General features: G+C 48.4%; 1 protein-coding gene across 4 annotated transcripts in view; it reads left to right on the forward strand.

The window, feature by feature from the left end:
- pde1ca (phosphodiesterase 1C, calmodulin-dependent a) overlaps positions 1–20,757 on the forward strand; it is a 65,382-nt gene that overhangs the window by 18,830 nt on the left and 25,795 nt on the right. For all 4 annotated transcript variants that reach the window (XM_062520915.1, XM_062520917.1, XM_062520918.1 and 1 more), the window contains exon 3: positions 19,545–19,658. In XM_062520915.1, coding sequence (XP_062376899.1) covers positions 19,545–19,658 — 114 coding nt within the window. The remainder of the gene's footprint in view (positions 1–19,544; positions 19,659–20,757) is intronic.

The following is a 20,757-nucleotide window of genomic DNA, read 5'->3' on the forward strand; positions in this document are numbered from 1 at the left end:
ACACAGCACATCCACAGATCAATGGCATGGGCAGCCTCACTATTACTACTAGACAGGCTGCTTTATTTCACTTTCACCACAGGCCTCAACGCGGGGCTAAGAATCTGCTCTCAGTTCTGGAGGAGATGGTGTCAGTGAGAGCAGATCTGAGATCAGATGCTCCCTCATTATACGTTTATCTGACATTCTTTAATGGCCACTCACCCAGCTGGCCGGATATCACTCTTATCATAGCGGCCACTCTCAGACACCGCCAGGGAACGATGCTACAGTTCTGCTATGCTAGATTAGGATTCGCAACATTTAACATAAATGTCCATTTGCATACGTTTGCGCCGGGTTTGAAAATGGGTTTTGAAACCGCTGCTGAAAGCGCGCGTATCATTAATCATGACGAGCCCATCACATCACAGGGCATGTAATTGCGCGGCGTCGTGCGCTAAAGTGCTTGCTTTTCACCGGCGCCATTAGCAGTGACCCGTGCAGGCTCCGGCTCCGCGCTCCAGCCTCCTCCGTGGGGGCCTGTCTTGCGCTCGGCCCCGGAGCTCCCGCCTCCTCCGCCCGGCCGCAGATGGGCACGCACGGGGCGCAGGGGGAGGAGCCTGGCGGGGACCTGGCACGCGGCGGCGCTCCCGTCAGAGAGCCAAGGCACGACACCAGAGACACTCAACCAGGCAGCGAGAGAGGGAAGAGAAAGACAGAGAGAGAGAGAGAGAGAACAAGACAGAGAGAGGGGGAGAGAGAGAGAGACTGGGAACAAGTGACAGAGAGAGAGAGAGAGAGCGAGAGAGACTGGGAACGAGAAAGGGTGGGAGAGAAGTGAGAGTCAAGTGAGAGACTAGTGAGCTTGAAGGAGAAAGGAGAGAGAAAAAAGAGACAGGGAATCTAGAATAGGGGGAGATGGAGACGGAACGTGCCGGGAGTCTTTTAACCCTTTTGTGTGGGGAGGTGGTGTTACTGTGGCAGGGCAATGGGTCAGCTGGGCTCTCTCTGTCCAGTGTGGTCGGCATGGTCCGTCTCCACTCAGTTCCATGTCGCTCCGCTGACAGCTCCCTAATGGTGGGCCTGCGATGCCCATTAAACTTTTCACCCACGCTCAGCATCAGAGCCCACCGCTCGCCCGCTCACTCGCTCGCTCCACGCAGCTGCTCCCGTTGCCACAGTTACCGGGAAACAAGGCCCACCCCCTGACAACAACAACAGCCGCACACCCACCGCCTCCAGCCCCCCCACCAGCCCAGCAGCCCCCAGCAGCCCAGCAGTGTGCAATGCATGCCAGAGAGCCGTCAAATCCCAAAAGCTGCTCATTGATTTCTCATTAGCAGTGTGTGTGCTGGCCTTTTGCCTGCGTGCTGCAGACCCAGCGTAGAAAGCAGGAGGTTAATAAAGCAGCTGATGACTATTGATGAAGAGTTTGCCCGAGTTTCTCTCTCTATCATCTATCTATATCTATACATACATACAAAAATACATAGATGTTATTTTTATGTATACTGTATATTATAGATATATACATCTTATGTATATTTCTACTGTATATTAATATGTGTTATATTTCTTTTGTAGCACTAGTGATTGTCAGGCATCAGATCCAATATCAGATCAAATATACATTGTTGTGATTTATATGTTTTGTTCACTGTCAGTGCATATATATTCTCCATGCATATATATTCTCCATGCATACATAGTCTCCATGCATGCATACATACTCTTGTGTGTTGCTGCTGACCTCAAGATGTTGACGGCCAGTTCAGGATGCCTCAGACACCTGTGGGGACAATTGATAGCGTGGGAGGCCAGTGGTGGACGAGGGGAGGGACGGGGAGAGGCCGTGAGAGAGACACACACAGAGAGTTCAGATATGCATGGGGCCTGCAAAATGACCTGCCAGGCCTAATCCTCCTCGAAAGCTGATCCATCAAGGAATGAAGAAGCCCCCCTGATATATTACACATGCTATATGCACACACACACACACACACACATACACACACACACACACACACACACACACACACACACACACACACACAGTCATACACATTGTCATGCACACACACACACACACACACATTCAAACGTAATACACACACATATTCTAACACAATGCCCGCACACACACACACACACACACACACACACACACACACACACACACGCACACATACATACAGTCCTGCACACACTTGCACCCACAGTTCATCGCTCATTTTGTCACATGGAGCGACTGAGAAGGGGGAGGTATTTTCAGAGGCAGCTGATGATTGGGAATGACAGATAGATAAAGAGAGAGGAAGAGAGAGAGGGAGAGAGAGAGGGAGCAAGGGAGGGAGAAAGGAAGAGAGTGTATATGTGTGTGACAGGGAGAGAGGGGTGGCGAGATGGAAAGAGAGGGAGATTATAATGGCATGCCACTCACTCGTTAGGGTAGGCCAGTATCAGCTCGTGTTGAATGTCATTTGCGTCAAATGAGCAAAATGCCTGTAATGCGGGGGCAATAACAGGGGCTTCACATTGGTATGTTTGAGGGAATGAATTTGCCCTTTTTTATCCTGTGATAACCTTCATCCCTCTCTCTCTCTCTCTCTCTCTCTCCCTCTCCCTCTATCTTTATGTGTGTCTGTGTTTATTGGGGGTAGACATTTGCCCTGGGTGCCCTGGAGTGGCAAGGTTGGCACAGCAGTATGGAATTCTGTTTGCACAGACTCACTACAGCTCCCTCTAAATATAAACAGCTCCCCTCTACACACACACACACACACACACACACACACACACACACACACACACCAGAAGTCAATTCAAACCGCGAGCCCACCCAGACAGAGCATCTCTGTGACCTTGGCATCCTCGATCATTTGAGATATTCCACGGAGTGTGTGTTCCCATGTTGCCCAGGTGCGCTGGTGTCTCCAGTGGCTCCTTGAGCCATCAGTCACGACTGCAGAAGTCTCTCTGAAACAGGACGCGTGTCGTCGGGCAAGCCCCTCCTGGTGCGTGGTGATAATGGACTGCTGGACTGACAGCGCCAGATGGATTTTAGAACTGCCGTTGAGCACTTACCTACATCAGCGCTACATGTTCTATGAAATGGATTTGTACAAGGCGTGATTGTCTTGTCATGAATATGAATATCAGTCAGACACTATGTGTGCTATGTGTGTGTTTGTGCTTGAGTGTACATGCTTAGGGGGCGAGGGTTGTACAGTGTGTGTGTGTGTGTGTGTGTGTGTGTTTGTGATTGACTGTATACGCATGTGGGGGTTGTAGTGTGTGTGTGTGTGTGTGTGTGTGTGTGTGTGTGTTTGTGTTTGAGTGTACTGTACATGCATGGGGGTGGGTTGTACATTGTGTGTGTGTGTGTGTGTGTGTGTTTGTGTCCTCTCTGTTTGTGTCAGTGCCCACTCCTTCAAACTGGAGAGGGGGGCGGGCGGAGGTGAGAGAAAGAGAAGGAGACTCCAAGCCAGCTGTGACCTACAGTATAGCAGCTATGACCTTCATTATAGAGAGGGAGGGAGAGAGAGAAGAGGAGGAGGAGAGAGGGGGAGGGAGCGAGAGATGAGAAGGAGAGAGGGAGGAGAGAGAGAAGGGGAGGGAGGGATGACAGACAGAGTCTGAGGGTGAGATGAAAGAAAGAGAAAAGTGAGAGAGAGATGTCTGGTCACGCTGCTTTGGAGAAAGGCCAATCTGTTTACATGTATGGGAGAAGGGGGAGAGAGGTCCCTGGGGGAAATAAGGGCGCCATTGAGCCCCCGTCCATTTAGAGCGTTCCATCTAAATTCACACAGCAGCACACAAGTGTTGCACCTTGAAATAGACGGCTGAATATTTTATGTTTCTTTTCATTTCTACCTTTCTTCATTTATCTGGCCCCCATTCATCCCCCCATCTCATTTTGTCCCCATGACCTTCTCTCTCTCTCTCTCTCTCTCTCTCTCTCTCTCTCTCGCCCTTATTCTGTCAAACTGCCTCTCACTCTTTCAGTCACACACTTCACTCCCCATATTTCTTTTGCACTCGTTCTCCTTCACTCTCTCTCTCCCTCTCTCTCTCTCTCTCTCTGCTCCTCTCTCTTTCTCACACGCCCATGGAGGCTATCGCCGAGGTGAATCAGAAGGACAGCCAAGGCGTTGCCTTGCTTGAGCGATACGCTATCTGAGATCTCGTGAGCGTGTTTCGATATCGCAGGACACCCGATGGAGCGCGTCCTCGTGCGTCACCCGCAGCAGACACAGGCGCGAGCACAGAGCACCCAAGGAAGGGCTCTCATCACTGGGCACCATCACACACTCCTGTGAGCTCCTGCACTGCCACAGGTTGAGTGGCTGCGCTCATCGGGATGAGGTCATGACTAAACTACAGCTGCTGAAATGACTGACCATACGCTACATGCTATGGAAGGACACGTTATGACCTCTTTAACCCTCTCTGATGACGCCTAGACAGTCAGACCGAATGTTCACAGAATGCTGGGCAATTTTGTTTGAGTCTCAGTGCCTTACAGTTTTATTTAGTTATATTCAGTAGTATTCACTGCACATAAACTAGCTGTGTGTAAGAGATATGGCATTTGTTTCTAGATAGTGATTTCAATGCTTCTGTGTCCTAATTGAGGAGAAGAGCCCATCAGTGGAACGTGACACCTTGCATATTTAGTCAAGCTCTTCCATTTACTGTGTCTGCTTCCGTCCTCTTTGAGACACACTTACTGTGGTGCACCCTAACTGAACACAAGACTGACAAGAGACAGTATACCCACTCACTTTACAGTATATTCTCACTCTGTCATTCATTCATACTGTCATTTGTTTGTGCAGCCTCTCCTGCATCGCTGCAACACACACACACAGACACACACAGACACACACACACACACACACACACACACACACACACACACACCAACACAGCACACTCACTCTAGCATTGCACAAGCTGGACATGACGTTGGCTCCAATCTACTAGAACAACAACCTGTAATTCCCTGGCTGCATGTGACTGATGGCTCTGCCTCTGCGCTGATCAGATTATACCAGAGACAAGCGGTGTGTGTGTGTGTTTATGTGGGTGTGTGTGTGTGTGTGTGTGTGTGTGTGTGTGTGTGTGTGTGTGTGCAGGGGTGGGTGGGGGTGGCTTGACATTTCCTCAGCTCCCCAAACACTAACCCATCCCATCCCAGCGTCCTCCGCTGGCTGGTGCCTGGGTGCGCTGAGCTGAGCCGGCCTTCTGGAGAGCGAGCGGCTGCATGACATCATAGCGTCAGCGTCCCACTAAGCCGGGCCCGCGGGGGTCAGCCATGTCTGCTGTCATTGGCTACGAGCGTGCCAGGGTCATCTGATGACCACAGCGAGTGTCAAAGATAATATGAGCGGATGATGAACAGAGATCATGGGGAGAGAGAGAGAGAGAAGCAGGGGATGAAATGAGAGAGAGCGAGAGAGAGAGAAGCAGGGGATGAAATGAAAGAGAGAGAGAGAAGCAGGGGATGAAATGAGAGAGAGAGAGAAGCAGGGGATGAAATTGCATGTGTCACAGGAAGAAAGTTGGGTCAGGAATAAGGGAGTGACTGACTGACAGATGAAAACAAAAGAAACGGCTTAGAGATCATCAAGAAGAAAAGATAGAGAGAGAGAGAGAGAAGGATGGAGGGAGGGAGCAGGAGAGGAATGGAGGTGGAGAGAGGGACGTCTCCCCTGGGGCTAGAGGTGGTGCTGGTCAAGCCATGGCACTCAGTCTGGGGCACAGGCCCAAATGGCCACCCAGAGAACAACAACCCTCGCCCCACAAAGGGCAAGTGTGTGGGAAGAGCCTCACTCATGTTTCCCTCCCCTGAGGCAGTGCTGCGACACTCTCTGTGTGTGTGTGTGTGTGTGTGTGTGTGTGTGTGCATGTGCATGTGCGTGTGCATGTGTGAGAGAGTGTAGTGTCTGTGCACTGTGCAAATGTGGTGTGTGTGCATGTGTGTGTGAGTGAGTGTATAGTGTGTGTGCACTGTGCAAGTGTGTGTGTGTGTGTGTGTGCACTGTGCAAATGTGATGTGTGTGCATGTGTGTGTGAGTGAGTGTAGTGTGTGTGCACTGTGCAAATGTGTGTGTGTGTGTGTGTGTGTGTGTGTGTGTGTGTGTGTAAAGGGGGCATGGGGAGGGGAGTGTGTCCATGGAAGAGCAGAGGGATCAGGGCTTTCACATGATGGAAGAGCCTTCTGTCCACCTGCGCTCCACACAAGCCGTGACTCATAAAGGACCCAGGAGATGAGTGCTCTCTCTCTCTCTCTCTCTCTCTCTCTCTCTCTTCCTCTATCTTTACTCAAGCCTCTGTCTGGTTCAGGAGCACAGTAGTCTTACACACATAGACAATTACACTGACACTCACATATCCAAAACCTCCAATACCAGACTGGGGATGTGCTATTGTTTTGTGTAATTATGTACCAAACGTAACACATGCTTGCAGTCCATCCGTGTTGTCTTTGCTGCTGGTAGATCCATGGTTGGGTGGTGCTGCGCGTGTTTCTGTGTGGCGGCTCCATGCGCTGGCAGTGCTCTGGCAGCTCAGTGGCCACCTGGACCTGGGTGTGGATGTGCTGTCTTTAATCAGTGCAACAAAACACTTTCCCACCTGCTCATATCATCAAACCAACACAACATGTGTGTATGTGTGCGTGTGTGTGTGTGTGGAGGGGGTGGGTTGATGTGTCTGCCTTTGGACTGGAAACTATTTGTGGGATGTTTTCCTATCATGTATTCCCTTTTTTCTGGTCAGTGATGTTTGGAACACCATAATGATAGATACAATAAAGTGAAAAATAAAATGTTTGATTTTCTCTAGAGTATTTTTCATTAGTACAGTATACTGTATCACAGCATGCTAGAGGGCAGAAACCAATTGCAATGAACCATGGACATCAGTGAGGATTCAGCATGGGATTGCATTTCTGTCCCAGTAAAATCCTGAAAGCTTACACAGATCCAGACTCTTTGAAAGCAAAATCCTACACTACGACTTTCAAAATCTGCCAGGATGGTGTTGGGATTTGGATTGAATTTGAAATGTAATGTGTGTTGCAGTGCTTGAAGTGGACCAGAAGTTCTACATTTTTGTCTTTAGTTCCTACACTTTCTCTTGCATTCCGCTATTTCTCAAACATTGCCAGTACACACATAGTTAATGGACGAGGCGCAGGCATTTGAGAGGATTACTTGCAGGGTTCAGAAGTGACTCACAACTCACCAGCCAATCAAAAATTAGCATGAGATATTCCACTGAGAAGAATGGGCATGAAGATAACTGACCTGTGCATTCAAACAGTGGCGAACATATTTTCTTTGAACAGTTCAATTTGGTATTAACATTCCATTGTAACAGGAATTGCATTGTTGCCTTCATCAAACTCACGTCGAGTTCCACTGTATTTTCACGGAGAACTACTTCCTCAGACTGTTTGTGATTGTTCACAAACGTTCGGCAAAAACTCACGGCTAACAGAAAACTGTTTGAAAATGTTTGCGAACTTTCGCCTACGTTTGCAAATTTGTATGCGTCTATTTTCACGCCTATTCCTCTTGGTGGAATATCTCACAGACTCTTGACTGGACATTTGACAAACTAAATGTGACCCTGCAAAGCGAAACCAGTCACTTTGGTAAAATTTACAAAATTAAGTTATTGTGCTCACATGAACGACCATGAACTAAGCTTTCCAACAATTTGTATATAGGTATTTGAAAAAATATCGCTAAGATAACCACATTCAAAGTTGACATGGTTCTCTCGTCACAACATACCAGAAAAGGAGAAATTCTCCTTTTTCAGCGATGTGGACAATGGGAATGACTGCTAATGTGTCGAATCTTCACTGGGTTGAAGAATCAAAACTTATGTATTTCCATGAAATTTGTTCACGATATGAAAGTATAGACTGTATACTGTTGAAAACGTGAAATTCAACATTTTAGCCCGAACGTTTGATTTTCGTCAGATTTTTTCAATATACAGTAGCATCGAGCACAAAGCAACAGCTACTGTATATCAAAATAAACAGCAGACCACACACACACACACACACACACACACACACACACACACACTTCAAGCACTGGTGTGTTGACAGAGGTGCACCAGGCAGACCAAAAGAACAGATAGTGCTGGTTATATCCTCTCAAGGCATGATTATCCTTGCCTGGTGAAATGGAACTAGTGGAAAAGTTCCAGAAGCATGACTTGCTCATACACACACACACACACACACACACACACACACACACACACACACACACACACACACACACACACACACACAAAACACACTATCAAAACACTCCAGACCACCTCAATCGAAAGCTTGAGTTTGAGCCTCTGAACTCAGGTGAGGCGCTAAGCTTGGTCGTGACTAGCAACTCATCAAGGGGTAGATGGAGCAGCCTGACCCCCAGCCACTCACACTCAGCAGGGGGACCAGAGTTGTGAAGCTGACGAGAAACCCCCACCATGCCGCCCCACCACCACATCACCACCACTACACCACCACCAGCCGCCATGCCGCCCCACCACACACCACCACCACCACCACCACCACCCAGCAGCCGGCTCATCCCCTCCCCTGGCCCTGCGCGTGCGAGCACCATCCCCTGTAATCTCTCGGTCACAAGCCCAGGGCATGTTTCACAGATTAATCCTGTGTAAAAAAAAGAAAGAAAGGAAAAAAACATGTTAGCAAATTAGGAGGCGGGTTTTTTTTCCACTGTGTCAATCGACGTGAGCGCCTCTCGATCCCTCCCTGTCTCCTTCCATTTTTCTCTACATCTCTGAGGATATTTCTCTGTCTCTCTTTTTCTCTCTCTTTCTTTCTGTTTCATTTCATCCCATTCCTTTTCTCCCTCTTTCTTTCCATCTCTTTGTGTTTCTCACAGTCGACATGCCACCCCCCCCCCACCTGACACACACATACACACACACACACACACACCTGGTAATGTCATTGGGACATTACAGTGTCACTCTTTTCCCATGCATATATTCTCATTCATTTTCCTTTCATGCATATTCCCATTCAGTTCTGCTACTTTTCACTCCGCTCCCTTGGTCCAGATAGGCTGCAATGTGTGTTGGTGTGTGTGTGTGTGTGTGTGTGTGTGTGTGTGTGTTTGTGTGTGCGTGTGTGTGCGTGCGTGTGTCCGTGTGCGTGCGTGTGTGTGTGTGTGTGTGTGTGTGTGTGTGTGTGTGTGTGTGTGTGTGTGTGTGTGTGTGTGTGCGGAGCACCAGCGAGCAGCTGTGCCAAACCAGATGTGCCCCCTGAAGGCTCACTGAACAATGACTGGCATTCAGAGATGGCATTCAGCTCTGGAGTTCACAGATAAATACTCACTCACCATGTATACAGCATTTTTAACACTGCCATATTCCCCTGCATGTACAATCTGAACAATAACATCATTTTCTCAATGTCATAATATCGGAGATGGCCTGCAATGTTCTAAAATGTATTCTGAGTTCATTACGCAGTTGTAGAGTGATGTAAAAGAAGGTTGCTGTATTTTGTTTTTCATTGTGTTCTGAAAAGCAGAAACGTGCTCAAGCACAGCTCCTAATGTGGGCAAGGGTCCCTGTGGACTTCTGCAAGCCAGGCTCATTGAGCAGCGAGGGCAGCAGTACAGAAAATATCCCCCTCTGAAGTGTGTTAGAGAGCCTTGGCTGTCAACCAATCAGAAACTCCGAGAACTCGGGAGCTGGACTTTCAGGAAGTATGTCAAACCAGAGCAAACAAGTCCAGAGCTTGGGCAGCTCAGGCAGCTCGGGCAGCTTGGGCAGTTGCTTGCCTGCAGTCTGTATGCTTTCTCTGGTGAGGCGATTAAATGAGGAGTATTTTGGAGGGTATCTGCTGTGTGTGTGTGTGTGTGTGTGTGTGTGTGTGTGTGTGTGTGTGTGTGTGTGTGTGTGTGTGTGTGTGTGTGTGTGTGTGTGTGTGTGTGTGCATCACAGTGTGAATGTGTGTGCATGCTATCACTGAGTATCTGTGACGGTGGTCTCTGTGTGTGTATGCATGTGTCTGCGCGGTCGGCGTGCGTGCGCATTTACAACCACACACGCGTGCATGCACGCAAGCAAGTGTGTGTGTGTTTACTTTTCACCCTAATGTGAGAGGATTAGGCAGAGAGAGTATGTGTGTGTGTGTGTGTGGCACAGGATCGGGAGGCTGTGAGTTAATGCACTCTAAGCCAGGAGATAAGCCTCTGGGTTAGTGTATTACACGTCTCAAGTCAATTGTTCTGTGATTTCCAGCCAAGACTTACCGTACAGGAGGAGGCATCTCAGGAAGCTTTCCCTCCCCCTGATTAACCACTGTTTGTTTGTTTGTGTGTGTGTGTGTGTGTGTGTGTGTGTGTGTGTGTGTGTGTGTGTGTGTGTGTGTGTTTAGTGTTTTGGTTGTGACAGAAAGATCATGAGAGGAAGAGAGCAGATGAGAGAGAGAGTGAGAGAGAGAGAGAAAGTGTGCGGAAGAGAGAGAGCGAGAGCGAATGAGAGTGAGAGACAGAGTCATGCATAATCTCCCCATCTTCCCCTCACTATTAATGAATGTTGTCACAATGACATTAACAAGTTCATTAAGACCGTAAATATGTGGAAGAAAGTGATGTAGAGAGCTCCCTCTCTTTTGGCATCATCTCTCTAACCGACGTTATCTCTCTCCCTCTTTCTCTCTCTTATTCTTTCGTTCTCTCTTACCCTCCCTTTCTCATTCTCTCCCATTATCTCTTCCTGTCTGCAAAACCTCCCATCTACTTTCTTTCCCTTTCTCCCAGAATCTCTCTCTCTCTCTCTCTCACTCCCTCTTGCTCTCTCTCTCCGTCTGCATCCGTCATCCTATTATCTCACTAATTGAGTGGTTAAATGAATCAGAGAGAGCAGCCCTTGTTATGGCTCCGTCCGTACTTACGCGCTGGTGAAGAATGGCTGCTCTTCCTGCGCTCGTCATCTGCGCCCTCTTCCTTACATCACGTGCATTTCCAACAGGAGACGCGGTCGGCAAATCCAGCCACTGATATGGTTACAGATGGGGACTGGTGGATCTGAGGGCATGGCTCATGGGGGGGGGGGTATGGGGGGCTACTGGCATAATGCTTGGTTGTGGATTTATGTCACTCAAAGTCAGGAAATCCACTCCAAACTGTAGCGTCTGCGGTGGCGAGATAGACATTAGCACGAACGAGACAAATAAGAGTTAAGTGGACATCCTCATCCATCACACACATCGATCAGATCTATCCAAGGCTTTATATCGGATGGGAGAGGAAGGGAAGGGTGGGTGGGGTTGGGGTTGTAGGAGAATGAGATCACATGACGTGCGTGTCTTGCAACAATTCCCACTCTTTTTTTCCTCGCCGCCACACGCTCGCGCCACAGTAATTCTCCCAGAATCCAATTAGGCTGGAGTTTTGAGGGGATTACGGCGCCAGTTAGGCCCGCTCTTAGGGGCGAGATTAAAGAGTTTACGCTGCGCCGTCTTTCATCCCACCGCCACGTGGCAGACGCCCCATTAAGACCCCTGATGGACACAGACGCGCGCCCGTGCGCTTCACTCATTCATGCTCCTCCACTCCCCCCCAAGTGTTGTGCTTGTGCTGCATCTCAAAGAGGAAGCATCAGATGGAGTTGCGCTGGAACAAGCGAACTTGCGTCCGGATGTTTTCCGATGCGCCACTTCTGAGGCAGCCGTGGGTAACGCAGAGTCGGAGTTCGACATCAGTCACCCGCTGCCTGCATCTGTCAGGCACAGAGAGAGAGAGAGAGAAAGAGAGAGAGGGGGCGAGAAATAGAGGGAGAGAGAGAGAGAGAGAGAGAGAGAGGGAGGGAGGGGGAGAGAGGTAGTGAGAGAGAGAGATGGGTGTGAGAGAGAGTGAGAGAGAGAGACAGAAAAAATAAGATGCGTCTTTTTTTTCCTCCACCTCGACCTTCCTCGTCCTTGAGAGGTGTGTGGGACGCACGTCACCTCCTATCTGCCGCTGACATCCTGGCGGACGGCGGGGGAGCCCGATCGGAGGAATTGGCTGTTGATTGGCCCTGCTGCCCGTGGTCCGTGTGCAGATCAGGAGGGGGCTGAACGGACTGTGATGAGGCCAGGACGTGCCTGGCCAAGGTTCACATCCTGCCCTGGATGAGTGTCTCGTCCCGACAAAATCGCCCTTCTTGGGTCTAATTTAGCTCATCGTCCCATCGGACATCCCGGTTAGACCGGTAATGGTGTAGGGAGGAGGAGGAGGAGGAGGAGGAGGAGGAGGAGGGCGTGAATGGTGTAGAGGGCGTGCGGCTTTTCGATTTAACCCCTGTGCCCCTCGCTGTGCTTACATCCCGTCAGCGCCGCACGACGTCTCTACCCAGCGTGGCCGGGCGTCGTCGTTGTCATCGGGACCCCGCGGGGGCAGGAAGACGTTTTCGGTGCCCCCCCTCCTGCCGGCGCATATGTCCCTGAGTCTCCGGTGCCAAGCACCTGACGCACGCCCCCCCCACCCCCCGGCCCCCACGCACGCCTCCTCGGCGTCACCACCTTCCTCGCGGCCGCAGGAGCATCGAGCGCCAAGAGAGGTGAGGCCATCGCCTCCTCTGAGCCCAAAAAGCTCCATGTATGCCCGCAGAACCCCCGACCCAAAAAGAACATCTCGCAAGGTCGCCAAAAAGCGGAAGCTGCTCCGTCAGCAGAACCGTGCCGCAATGTCGTCGATGCGCCGCACAGAGGACAAGGCATCTAAGCACAGTTCCCCTCCACTGCTGCCTGTGTGCATGTCAAATCAACAACGCACACGGCAACCAGCTTTCATCAAGTGCAATAAAGGGCCAGACATTCCCATGATTGCATTCCATTTGCCACAACCCCGACTGTGTCCAACCCTAATCAGCCCTGCCCTGGACAAGTCCTGTCTGCCCCCTCTGTTGGATCGTTTGTGGAGGGGAGCGTCTTTGTGAAGTGGGCGCATATCCGTTTTTTTGGGGGGAGTTTTTTTAGACTCGGTGGCACGAGTCTTTTTGTCATCCAGTTAGACTTTGATCAGAAGTAATCTGCCGACATGTTTACCCATAAACACTGATGACAGCCCCGGCGCGCTCAGCGCCATGATGCATGGCCCTGAAAAAAACAAACGTCAGCCGCGCAATCAGCCCATCTGGTCGCGCCACTAAATCTTACTTTGGAGCACACAGACTGAGAGAAAGAGTATGTGTGTGTGTGTGTGTGTGTGTGTGTGTGTGTGTGTGTGTGTATGTGTGTGTGTGTGTGTGAATGAGAGAGAGAGACAGAGAGAGCAAGTCAGTCAAAGAAAGGGAGAGAGGAACAGCAAAGATTATAGACAGACAAGAAGGGAGAGTGTGTGTGTGTGTGTGTGTGTGTGTGTGTGTGTGTGTGGTGTGTGAGAAAGAGAAATGAGAGACTGAGTGAGGAAGAGAGAGGACAACATGATGTAGAGAAAGAGAGACGAAGAGTGAAAGAGAGAAAGAAAGCATGTGTTTGAGAGAGAGAGAGAGCGAGAGAGAGTGGAGAAGCTCGAGGAGAAAGTTTCTGTGTTAGAGTTGTGTTGGGTGGATCTACGGGGCATCGAAGTGTGAAGGGACACTGGACTCCCTCGTGGCTCCCTGGGAAACAGCGTGTCTGCTGACCTTGCATGAGGCCATCCGAGAGAAAACAAAAGGAGGGATGGGAGGAGGAGGGCAGGAGAGAGAGAGAGAGAGAGAGAGGTTTGCAGCTTGAGAGCTAGACATGAGGTTGGCGTGGTTGGGTGTGTGGAGGGGGGGTAGGAGCTGTTGGGGTCTGATGGCAGATAAGGAGGAGAGTGAAGAGGGAGAGGGAGAGAAAGAATTAAACATGACCTTGACAAATCACAGAGGTGAAAGGAGAACTAGAGCAGGGGAGTGCAGCATGACTCTCTCTTCATCCCCTATCCCTCTATCCCTCCCTCCCTCCCTCGCTCTCCTTCTCTCTCTCCCTCTCTCCTCCCATGAGATGGTTCTTAATGGCATTTTCGTGTCTTTCAAGTGATCATGTGTCTGTGTGTCTGTCAGGCCCATCCTATCAGCTCTGTGAAGAGCCCGTATCTCAGTGAAACACCTTAGCGCACCCAGCGATGTGCCCTCTAGTGACTGCAATACCATAGGAAGATTCTCCTGCTTGAAGATATCAGAACAACTGCTGTGTCTCCTACATGAAAGACCCAAAGTGTTTTGGAGAATCACCATACCCCGATATGTAGCGATATTCATGAATTCACTACAAACATGACTGGTGTCGGTAAAGAGTCTTATATAATTCTCCAATAAACTAGTGAAAACTCATGTTTTATTTGCATGTGTTTATTTCATTTTAAATCTCTTTGTTGTTTACATGCTGCTGTTCATTCGTCTGTTCCCAACACCTGTTCACCAGCACTGCTGGCCAAAGCCATCTTAAAGGAGGGAGTTGTGGTGATCTGTTTCAGCGTGCGCTCTCTGAAAGCTTACCTCCAATCTGGGAGTTATCCCTTTTAATAGTGCGTGCTATTTGTCAAGAGTTGTCTGCAAACATGCATGCTCTGGTGTGAATATTGACTCAGCAGGGCACCCAACTCAATTACAACACGTTTCTCTAGCGCTCCACGGGAGAGAGGTGCAAAGGTCGAGCTCCTGCAGACTGTTTTTAATCTACCGGCTTGTTCCCATTCTGGCAGATTAAAGAGGCAAATTGGGCTGGATTTTGGCTGGGGGTAGGTTTTATTTATTTGTTTGGCTGGGCGGAGATGATTTGTATGCGAGGAGAGGGCTGCTGCGGGAGGCGTGCGTTGATGGGGCTGGGTGTGTAGTGCGAGCGACGTCACTGAGCGCGTGATGCATGGATGACACGGGCGGGGAGTCGGGCGGGGAGGTGGGGGTTGGGGGAACAAAAGCTCCTGGCGTCGGCAAGGCAATCAGCGAGGCTCGTAAGAGATGTGTGAAGCCCCCTCCACCACCACCTTCATCATCTACACCCCCCCCCCCCCCCAGCAACCAGCAGGGAGACCTCAAGTGCCTCTGCTCATACTGATCGATGCACAGCAAAACAGCTTAACACACACACACACACACACACACACACACACAGAGCAGACATCAGACAAAGAGGATGCACTTGCACGTAAATAGAAAACATGCATTATTTCTCTTTCATACGTTCTGCACACTCTTAAGGCAAACCTGAAAAATATACACACCACATACACACATGCTCAGAGCCAACATCACATGTGCACACACACACACACACACACACACACACACACACACACACAGAGAGAGACACATACAGCTGTAGTGAAGATGAAAGACTGATTTGGAGGATCAATAAAGAGTATCTTATCTTTTGCGATGCACTCCTCATCCTTAACAGCATGCTCTCTACTCAAGAGCGTCGTCTTTGAAAGTGCCCTGTCTGCTGACAGAAAAGGGGCCCTGGCCAGAGACACAACAACACAGTAATTGGAAAGCCAAAGTGAAACTGTTTAAGTTAAGACTGAGCAAAGTAGATTTTTATCTTAGTCTAGACACATCCCATGCATCTTAATTCTTTAATCCAGGTGTTTTGTTTTGGTTCATCCATACAAATCTATTGTTTCCCAAAGCCTGAAAATGTGAAACATGCCATACATTAGAAACAGAGAAATAATGCTCAGAGATTGGACTTAAAATGTTTACAGTATCTTTCCCTCAAATGTTTGTTACAGTGCTTTTGGTAATTTTTTGGCAAAGGCCAACAAATAATGAGCCGATGGTACTCCCAGAATTACAAAAAAATGAAACAGATCTTCAAAAGGAAACAGAAAAATCCCTCATCACAAAAGGTAATCCTCAGCTCTCAGAGTAAAACGAAGCACGTCTGGATAAAAGAGGGAACAGAGGAAAATAAGTCCCATCAGAATGTGGACCAAATCAGGTTGTGCATGGATTAAGACATCTTAAACTAGATTTTTCCAAAAAACAAACAAATAAATAAATAAAATCCAGCTGGACACAATTGCCTTATTCAAATTCCCCATAACAAATGTTGTATGCTGGCGAGTCTGAATGAGGCTGCCCATTTCATTTGGTCACAGTATAATTTGAAAACAAATGGAATTAGAGGTATTTTCTGCCCCTCATTTTTGGTCTCTTTCTCTCCTCAGGTGTGCTGTCATCGTTTTGAAAAAAAAACTCAACTGCAACTAATGTCTCATGTTGATACCTATCCATGCCCAAATTCATTTCTTAATATTATGGGATTTATGTAGTGCATAACTCAATGCATCTGTACTTGTAATTACATACCAGATTAAGCTGCAAGGGACTGTTTTTCACACACATCAGCAGATCTTGCAGTGGACACTTATTGACCTGTCTGATGGACACTGATGTGGGCCTTTCCTCTTTCAAAGAGCCTGTCAGAAAAGCCCTTCTGCCGTCATCAGGGAGAGGTCAGCCATCGGGAAGTCTCCAGCCAACGCGTGGGCGAACTGATTTTTCCCTCTTATCATTCCCGCTCAGCGAGGATTCTGAGAAGCCCTAATCCTTTAATAGAACGCCATTGGCTGAAGGCATTGATTGCATGTTTGTCTGAAGGGTGGTGGGGGGGGAGAAGAGGGGAGGGGGGCACCAGAAGTTCCCCAGGGGCACCTTTGGCCATTCTTTAGCCACCCTGCCGATTTCAATAACATCATTCGCCCTCTTGCGTATCAGTGTAGTGTGTGTGTGTGTGTGTGTGTGTGTGTGTGTGTGTGTGTGTGTGTCAGAGTGAGAGAGAGAGAGACATTCATGAGATAAGGAGACATGGTTCATGATGAGCAGTCATAAATAGCTGGCCATGAGACCAGTGGCTCTTGAAATACCTCTTTATCGTGTGGCCTGTTTAGGCTGGACACCACATCGTTATAGAAACACACCCCAGCGACCGCCCTCCACCCCTCAACTTTGCCCTTGACTGACACCCCGCAGAGGTGCCAAATAGGACCAGCCTATTCTCTGCACTAACCTCACTGGCATCTGAGGCATCAAGAGCTCTGCACAGTTTCACTGTGTCATGTTTATTCAGTGACAACAACTTTAAAATGGAACCTGTGACCAGCAAATACAGTCATGGGTTCTATGCCCAAATGGGTTCTGCCCAGAAAGCTATTTGAGAGGCGCTTTTATTTTTTTAGACTGTAGGAGTAGTTGACATGATTGAGGAATCACAATGTTTACCCCCTGACATTTCTTAAGAGGGTGAATGAACGTCTGTTCAGTGTGCCATAAACAGTGAAAGTCGTTGGCTTTAGATTCTCTTACTGTTCAAGCAATAGTCTGTTAACAATCTGTTATGATCTGTTACCAACATTTTCTCTCTCTCTCTCTCTCTCTCTCTCTCTCGCTTTGGATGCATATGGGGAGCACTAGCCTGAATGAGATTAGAGACTAGAAATTGTTATCTGTTGATCTGTCAAGTTCTTGAAGCAGCAATATGTAGCTCCCTATCGCGTTTTCCTGCAGTTGAGTCATACCTGCTAAAATCCAGCCTGAAACTACTGATAAGTACAATGCTCAAAAAAAAAGAAATCCTGTGAAAGAGCATACATCACTAATTGCACATTGTCCCAGCCTCTCTGGCCTGCTCATGAGAGAAAATGATATATAAATAGACGGCACGCTCAAATTCGCAGAGGGCTGGATTTGCAATTTCACTCTTCAGCTCATTTGCCTCCTCTGGTGTGCACCTTGTTTGGCCCCAGCAGCTGTGGAGGGAAGTGGGTCAAACCTGTCCCCATGTGTGCTTCACTCTCTTTCACACTCTCTCTCTTCTCTCTCTCTCTCACTCACACTCACACACACACACACACACACACACACACACACACATGCACGCTCTCTCACACTTCCCCAACAGTGCGGTGCTGTGCGGGCCAGCCCATAAAAACATCTCTCTGGCCCGTGACACGGAGTCAGAGTTATTATAGCGCTGTGACCTCCACATCACGTCACCACCGACGTCAGCAGAGAGAGGGAGGAGAAAAGGAAAGAAAGAGAGAGAGAGGAGTAAAGGAGTGTAATCATATGTAGTGTGTGCATTCTATAAATAAGAAGCCTTCTGCCAAGGCACACACATATGTGCCCTAACACATGGGCATGCTGGCATGCTGGCATTCTGACGCTCTGGATGCCCACGTGTGCACGTGCACATGTGTGTGAGACGGTGAAGGAGAACAAGACGAAGACGGTGTGAGAAAGTTCAGAGAGAGAGGGAGATATTTAAGCATTAAGGGTATATTTTTTAATCCCCAAAAGCTCAGGTCAGATGCAGCTTAGCCCTTTAACCCTGAGCTTCAGACCTTCCTGTGAGGGACAATTAGGGGGTAAAAAAATGTCTCTCCCAGCCAGGAGGATTCTCTCCCTTGCTGCTCAGTGAGGCCATTTCCGCTCGAATGGGCAGGTGTTCATTTCCTCGCGAATGACCCGTCTCTCTTTCTATCAAACAATTTAGTCCTTTTGAATGGAAACTGAAGCGTCTCTCACACCGTCCGAATACAGCACCCGAGCTTCTTGACGGAGACCAACTCCTCAAGAAAGAAAACTCATTTTCTGTTCAAATGACTTGAAGTCATGACTCAGAGTCATTTCTCCATTCATCCTTTGCCAGGGGAAGTGGAGCCATTTTGGTACCGGGGGGTGGAGAGGTGCTTTCAGAGGGGATTTCAACTTATTGAGATTGGCAGACCCGTATCTGGCTTGGCTGTGTGTCGTGCAGCTTGACTAGTGGGGTCATTTTGGAAGCGGACAGCCGGGTGTATGCATGGCTGCACACATGAATAATCAGATCGAGTTAATGCTCTCCTCCCCTCTCTGCTCTTTGGGTCACCACAGATCATTTCAGCCCTGCGCACACACGTACACACACACACACACACACACACACACACACACACACACACACACACACACACACACACACACACACACACACACACACACACAGGAGCTCTTTTTTAATTAACACTGCAATGGAAATAAATAGGGCCAGTGAACTTCATCGTAATGATGGAAGATTTCCCCCCCCCAGAAAAGGTAGTTGGATTTTGTGAAGCTTTTTCACTGAACTATGCTATCCCCTCCTGACTGCTGTTTCAAGACTGCTGTTTCTTTTATTACTCTGAGGGATTGTGGCAGACAGATCAACTGATGTTGTTCAGTTTGCCTTTAAAGGTTAAAAAACCTTCTGAGGAAGAGGTTGTGCTTATTGAACCGCAAAGATACTATCTGGTCTCAAGTCAGCTGTACATATCAGATTGACATTTACAGCAAACGCAGAAATTCACTTTCAGGAAATAACAGCATCACAATCAATGGTCTTTCCCATGGCTGTGTATGAACTTTTATACTAAATCAGCAGTTTACATGTCTCTCTATTTTTGTTGAAGAAGAATCCAGAAAGCAAACGCTCCGTTCAATATTTGAAACGTGAAAACGTCCATCGACATGATAAGTGGCAACGTCCCCTAATGTCTTTCTTGACCTTTGACCTTGTGCCCGTGGTGTGGTTGCAGGTTGCGATGCCTGGTAAAGCAGCTGGAGAGGGGCGAGGCGTCGGTGGTGGACCTGAAGAAGAACCTGGAGTATGCCGCCACCGTGCTGGAGTCGGTCTACATCGAGGAGACGCGGTGAGGCTCCGCTGTGGCCATGGCACCAGCTAATTATGGCCACCAATTAGGATCCCGGCCAACAGGCCCCCAAAGGAAGCCTGCTTCCTGGTGCTCAGACAGAGGCTAATGGACCAACCACTTGGTCTCTCTCTCTCTCTCTCTCTCTCTCTCTCTCTCTCTCTCTCTCTCTCTCTCTCTCTCTCTCTCTCTCTGTCTTTCTCTCACTCTCTCTCTTTCTTTCCTTCTTTCTTCTGTTTCTTCCTCTCTCCCCGCTATGCACATTTGATATGAAAAAGGAAGTTAGAGGATGTAAATTCACCAGAGTAGTCACACGTTCAATAAAGACTGAAGCAAGTACACAGTCCCTCTCCAGCGTTCCTGGGAATTGTGCTTCCAGCGCTGATGCAAGATGAACAAGGGACGAGAGAACGATTGCATTTGTCTGACGTCGTTAGCTGACTGAGCGCCATTCAGAGGGCATGTAATAAAGCTAATGTAATTAGAGTGCACTCACGCCTCATTCTGCTCAGACAGTCTCTTAGATTTCTCTTAGTGACGACTGTTGTTGTTGTTGTTGTTGTTGTTTACCCCAAACAAAAGGTAAACACAGACATACAGTCCTTGACCTTATGTGTCTATGGCACATCCCTTAACAATAATAACAATGTGTAAAATGCAAGATAAACACTAGTCATGTAGATCTATGTGGTCATACACACATGCACCTACAGAGACTGATAAAGAATGGGCTTCCATCCTTAATGTTTTCTATGCTTTACATTACACTATCCTCAAGAGTTCAGGGGGATATTCCAAATACATGGTTTAGTGATAAACCTGGGTAAGTTCATTTAGAGTAAGTGGTAACCCCCCTACAAAGAGCACTATGGCATTGTTTTGTTAGGCGAATGAAGCCATGCGCTCTTCTGTGAGGAGGTTTACCACTTAATCTGAGTTAAGTGGTAAACTTATGCTGATTTGTAACTAAACCACATACTTGGAATGCCCCCAGTTCATCAGTAATGTTTCTCACCAAACATCACATCAACACAACATAAAAGCATACAATCACCACATCAATGCAACATAAAAGCATACAAACACCACATCAACACAA

The sequence above is a fragment of the Sardina pilchardus genome, chromosome 19 (assembly GCF_963854185.1).
Source record: "Sardina pilchardus chromosome 19, fSarPil1.1, whole genome shotgun sequence".
NCBI lineage: Eukaryota > Metazoa > Chordata > Actinopteri > Clupeiformes > Clupeidae > Sardina > Sardina pilchardus.